This window comes from Octopus bimaculoides, chromosome 10 (assembly GCF_001194135.2).
Source record: "Octopus bimaculoides isolate UCB-OBI-ISO-001 chromosome 10, ASM119413v2, whole genome shotgun sequence".
Taxonomy (NCBI): domain Eukaryota; kingdom Metazoa; phylum Mollusca; class Cephalopoda; order Octopoda; family Octopodidae; genus Octopus; species Octopus bimaculoides.
In genome coordinates this window covers 76,861,993-76,868,086 of record NC_068990.1, presented here as the reverse complement: position 1 = coordinate 76,868,086, position 6,094 = coordinate 76,861,993, and the positions used below count along the sequence as shown (strand labels likewise).

At 36.9% G+C, this 6,094-nt stretch overlaps 1 protein-coding gene across 2 annotated transcripts in view; it reads right to left on the bottom strand.

Moving 5' to 3' along the window:
- Positions 1 to 33: 33 nt before the first annotated feature.
- Positions 34 to 6,094, bottom strand: part of LOC106880793 (uncharacterized protein C2orf50 homolog) — a 46,449-nt gene continuing 40,388 nt past the window's right edge. For both annotated transcript variants that reach the window (XM_014930909.2, XM_052971311.1), the window contains exons 3-4: positions 5,130 to 5,169; positions 34 to 1,337 (exon numbers count right to left, since the gene is read on the bottom strand). In XM_014930909.2, coding sequence (XP_014786395.1) covers positions 1,149 to 1,337; positions 5,130 to 5,169 — 229 coding nt within the window. In that variant the 3' untranslated portion in view covers positions 34 to 1,148. The remainder of the gene's footprint in view (positions 1,338 to 5,129; positions 5,170 to 6,094) is intronic.

Here is a 6,094-nt window from a genome sequence, read left to right as displayed (position 1 = left end):
ATATATATATATATATATATATATATACACACATATATATATATTAATTTAAATAATAAGGGTGAAAAATTGAATATTAATTTGATTAATATCAATTTAAAACCATTGGCCTAGCATATTGAAAAATCTGAAGATTCAGAAAAATTATATTACATACATATAAGAGGGATGACCACTAAGTGGACATCCATTATGCTAGATGTAGACCCCATATGGTATGACCACTAAGAAAAGATTGTTTTCAAGAAAAATTCAGTCAAACGTAAGCGAGCAAGACAAATGAAAAGAAACAAAATATTTTATATTTTGTATCTTTTCATTTGTCTTGCTCGCTTTCGTTCTGGCGTTTGCTGAATTTTCTTCTGAACAATCTTTTCTTAGTGGTCAGACCATATGGGTCTACATCTAGCATAATGGATGTCCACTTAATGGTCATCCCTCAAGGGAGGCTGATTCGCTGGTGTAAAGGTAACACATTTAGTCGCGTTAACAAAGACGCCGTAGCACATTTAGTCACGTTAACAAGGATAGGAAAGCCTACTTTTTTCTGTCGAAGGCTTATATGCCTCTTTATTAGACTATTTTCCTTGGTCATTGCACGTTGTTCGCCAAAAGCTTTAAGCTTATATAATAACACCATTATTATTTACAGGATTGTAAAAACGGCGCCCTTATAAAAAAAACATTCGCACCGAAAGCATATAGATATATGTGTGTGTGTGTGTGTGTGTGTGTGTGTGTGTGTGTGTGTGTGTGTGTGTGTGTGTGTGTGTGTGTGTGTGTGTATAATTTCAGATAAATTTATATTATATTCAGATAGAAAATGAGATTCAATAAGCCATCTTTTTCTCTACGACACGTATTGAGCACTTCTCATTTTCTCAACAAAGTTCACCATTCATATTTACATATATCTATACATTACACTACACACACGCAGAGCTTGTCTGGTAACTCCTTTTCACTTTTTTAACATTCCGTGGAAAAAAGAAAAATTAACACACACACATACATATATATAATGTAAGAATGTGGGGGTACGTACATGCATGTCTGGCAACTTTTGTGTGTTTGTACATGTATGTCGGTGGTGTGTGTGTGTTTGTGTACTTTAATTATTTTATGTTCTGTTGTTCTCCGAAATTATTCTAACAACACAGTAGATCTTCTGTTCGTTTCCTTCGAAGATTTCCATAAAACTTAAATTCTAGATTCAGAATTTGACGTCCTACTGGACTTTCTAATTTAGCTCCATAAGAACCTGAGCTGGTATTTGGTAAAGTGTTTGAAAACATATTGAGCTTGTCTGGTAACTCCTTTTCAGTTTTTAACATTCCCTGAAAAAAGAAATTGACAAATATTATTAGTGAGTTTGTGAAATCTCGATAGAAGATTCATTAGTAATAAAAATCATGAAGACAAGATTGTTGATGGTGAGGATGATGATGACTATGACAACGTTAACAAGTACAACAATAATGACCTTCAGATGAGCGTAGCATTACAATACCAATTTACAGTTTTAGTTGGGGTTTGCATTAAAAAAAATGAGGGGAAGAACGGGAGAGGAGTGGTAGTGAGATAAAGGTATTCATATTATAGAAAATATGTATCACATCTATGGCACAGTCCTCGTAATAAAGGAGAGGCTCTTACATGGGCCAGACAAGGAATCCCACAGATCCAGGATCATCCTGACCACTAAGAGCACAAGCCCTAGTCCAAATATTGTTCTCGAATCTACTGCTGCATTCTTAGAGCAAATCCATTCACCCTAGCCATTACTACAATAGTTACCACCTTTTTTAACAAACACAATGGGAGAGACCGCGCTTCTCTTTCGACCCGAACTTTCCTTTCCAAGCGGAACATTAAAACGTCGATGAGGGCTTGACTAGAGGAAAGTGTTTATCCCCAACCCTTTCTTCTTTGTCTATCACACAACCTCTTTCGCCGTAGCCGCTAGACCAGTGGTTCTCAACCGAGGGTCATATGATCCCTGGGGTTCCATGTAAGATTTTTGGGATCCACATAAGCAAAATGATAAATTGGAAACCCACAGTAGCATTTTGAGGGCCCATGAATAAAGTTTACTTTAAATGTATTTATTGCAAGACACAGCTAGCTTTCTTTCTCTGACGTTTTACATAGTTCAGTACGTTTCTGGCCTCTGTAACATGTTCTCTCAGAGAGTGCTATTGCAAATATACACAAGTGAATGAGTGAAAAACAAAATAGGAGTTTTGAAAGAAGAATCTATAAAGCTAGTTTTTAAATATGGAATGGCTATGAGAATCCACCAGAGTAAAATAGTAATCAAAGGAGCCCATAAGTAAAAAAATGGTTGAGAGCCACTGCACTAAACAGAGGAACAGTACCTGTTCTGTCTTGTTAAAGGTGGATGATGTAGTGATCCTCACGAGGGACTCCGCCAATAGTCGGATTCGTCCAGCACTTGATAACAGCCGTTCGATATTACTCCCTAAGTCAGAAATGTTCGGTCACTAAGCGAGTACTTGCTGTATGGTTTCGTCGCTTTGCATGCAACTTGAGCAATTCTGCCGGGCAGCATATCGTTGCTCGAAGTCAACAGTAGCATATTCGGGAAATCTAGTAAGACAGTTGGAAACGTATGAGTAGGTTTTTGAGGTTTTTGAACCCCCTTCTATTGATTTACTCTAACGGTTTCAAATTTTGGCACAAACCACAATTTTGATCGGTAGGGTTAGTCTAGTACAGCGGTTCTCAACCAGGGTCCATATGGCCACTGAAGGTCCATATAAAATGTTGTGGGGTCCACGCAACAAAATAATAAATTAGGGATACACAATAATATTTTAAGGGCCCTTGAAAAGATTTTGATTTAGATGTGTGTATTGGTATGTATTGCAAGAAACAACTAGGTTTCTTTTTCTAACATTTTACATAGTTCAACCTACACAAGTTAATGCATGAAAAATAATAGGAATTTTAGAAGAAGTTTCTCTAAAACTAGTTTTTAAACATCGAATGGTTATTGTGGTGCTCAACTTATTCTTAATTTATCTATCTCGAAAGGATGGCAGGCAAAGTTGACATTGACCAGATTTTAATACAAAATGCAAACGCGAAAAAAATGTTTCTAAGCATTTTATCTTATGCGATATTCATACTGCCAGTGAGTTAGCAAAATTGTTAGAGCATCGGACAAAATTCCTTGCTGTAATCTGACAATGTTCTGAGCTCAAGTCTCGCTGAAGTCAACTTTGCTCTTCCTTTTCGGAGTTAATGTGTGTGTGTGTGTGTGTGTGTGTGTGTGTGTGTGTGTGTGTGTGTGTGTGTGTGTGTGTGTGTGTACTGCCCTTGGCCGGAACAGCGACCTCATGCGCCGGGCCCTTTCGCACCCATCAAGAGGAAAAGGCTCAATCACTGGCTACAGATCTACTACCGGAATACGAATTAACGCCGAACTAAATGAACTAAACACGACGTCAGTAGTGAAAGTGTATTGCAATTTGTAAATTTATTCATAGCTTTTATAGCTTTTAACTTTCTGAAAGAGTAGTTAAATAACATATTGTAAATAAAAATATTCGAGCACAGAAGAGTCTTCGTGTAAAAATAACATTGTATTCCTATAAAGAAAATTTATCGTTTGTTCAGAGTTGAAACAATCCTCTCTAATATCGGCACAGGGCCTAGAATTTTGAGAGACGGGATTACTTGACTACATCGACCGTTCTGCTCAGCTGGTACTTTATCGACCTGAAAGGATGAAAGCCAAAATCGACCTTGGCAGAATTTGAAATTAGTTCGTAAAATCAGAAAAAATGCAGCTGAGCTCAACGTCCTGAAAAATTACCGAAATTTTTGCTAGTATAGGCTCAAGGCGTGAAATTTAGGAGGAAGGGGCATCTTGGTTACATCGACCTCAGTGTTCGATTGGTATGTATTTTATCGATCCCGATGGAAGAAAGCAAAGTCGACCTCGGCAGAATTTGATCTCAGAACGTACAACCGGAAGAAATGCCACTAAGCGTTTTGCCCGGCATGCAATACTGTTGAAATGATAGCTTCAGATGTTTTGATTCTTATCAAAATCAACATTCTTGAGACTCTGATTCAATGATGCAGCCCTTGTTTTAAAGTGTTTATGTCTTTATTACAAAATGGCTTCATAATTTTATGTTAAATTTTGTTCTACACTTAAACATTGAAAAACATCAGTTATTTTAGTGAGTCTGTGAAGATTCTTGATTATTTTAAAAAGATGCATTCCAACCGTGACTGGTTCACCTTTCCATACATCTGGGACTACACTCTCCAATGCGCTATTCTTTCTTAAAGATGTGATTCGATAGAATTTAGTTGCTATTTCTAGACTGGTGCACTATTTGGCTCTTGAGTTATGTCATATCACGTAGCCTCCGTCATAGGCTCATATCACTGAGACTTCCCGATTGGATCTTATCATAGAAAATCCTTCATTGGTTCTTGTTATAGACATTTCTAAGTAGAATCAAATCAAAAGCTTTCCCTTCCTTCATTAGCACATATTACAGACCCTCTCTCAATGACACTTATCACAGAGACTCATTCACCGGTTCCTCTCACAGATGTTCCTTTGCTGGTTCCTAACACAGTGACCCCACCATTGAATTTTATCATAGAAACGCTCTAGTTAGTCCCTATCGTATAAACTCCCTAGTTGTCTTCTTTCACAGAAAGTTCTTCATTCACACTTGTCATAGAAACTTCGTACTTGGCTCTTACCATACAAGCTCCCTCATTGATGCCTATCACAATGACAACTCAGTTGGCTCCTTCACCGAGACTCCCTAGCTGGCTCCTATTACAGAGACTGCTTATTGGCCCCTTTCCTCGACACTTCCCAGTTGGACCCCCTATTATAGAGATAACCTAGAAGACTCCTACCATAGAGACCCCTTATTTTCCCCACTCATAAAGGCTATTTAGTTAACTCCGAGACACTTTTGAATTGTCTTCTTTCCTAGAGATTAGTTGCCTCCTACAACAGCGACTTCATTACATACACATAGCGTATTTCAATAGAAATATAATCAAAAAGATTACACCAGACATCTCATTTCAGTTATCAAAGAAATTAAGAGAACGTTTTCGCTAATTACCTTGGAATCAAATTTCGCTAAAAATCCCCAATTCTTTTCCCTGTAAAAATAAAAAGAAAAGGAATGTAGAAATTAGATATTCTTTCTTATAAACATAATATTGTGTTAGTTTTGGGAGTGTGAGAGGGAGCAGAGCAAACTTTTCTTATATTTTTCAAATGTTTTACAATCTTGTACCTTTCTCAGCTGTTTGAAGACATTTCCCAATTTAATCGCATATTTCCATATCGCGCGCACACACACACACACACACACACACAAACACAACTAGAGGCGGTGTCTCAATTTATTTGTTCACCTTGCTAAAAAAAGAAAGGGCCGAATTTCCCTTAAATCGTTCTCAAATCTCATAAATAAAATATAAAATAAAAGATATCGCTGGTTTACAAATTGACAGGATGGTCACTGATAGAATGCTTTGACCATCACTTTGATAAGGGCTGAGCATAGGCTAAACCGTAACAGCAACAACAACTGATGGACATCCAAAGCTTAAATGGTGTGAAACATTCCAGAATTTATTGTGGTAGTTCACCATTTTTGCTTTTATGCACTGCGCTAAGTATTTAGGCACACTGAAGAGTATTGAATATAGCTTTAAAGCTTTAGAAAATTCATAGTAATGCTTGAATGTCTTGAAAAACGTGTTATAATTCTGTTATACACAAATATAGGTGCCGGTATAGTAGTGTGAGGAAAATCTTGTTTCTCAACCAGACAGACAGACAGATAGAAGCTATCAATGGAACTGTAAAAATCTGTAAAACTTTCCGGAAGTTTATCATTTAAGTATATATGAGCATTCTGGACATGCAACTCTACGCATGAGAATACATACATAAAACAAGAACATACAAATCTGCAAATAGGCATACATACATACATACATACATACATACATACATACATACATACATACATACATATACACATACATACACACATACAAAAATACCCTGTTGATG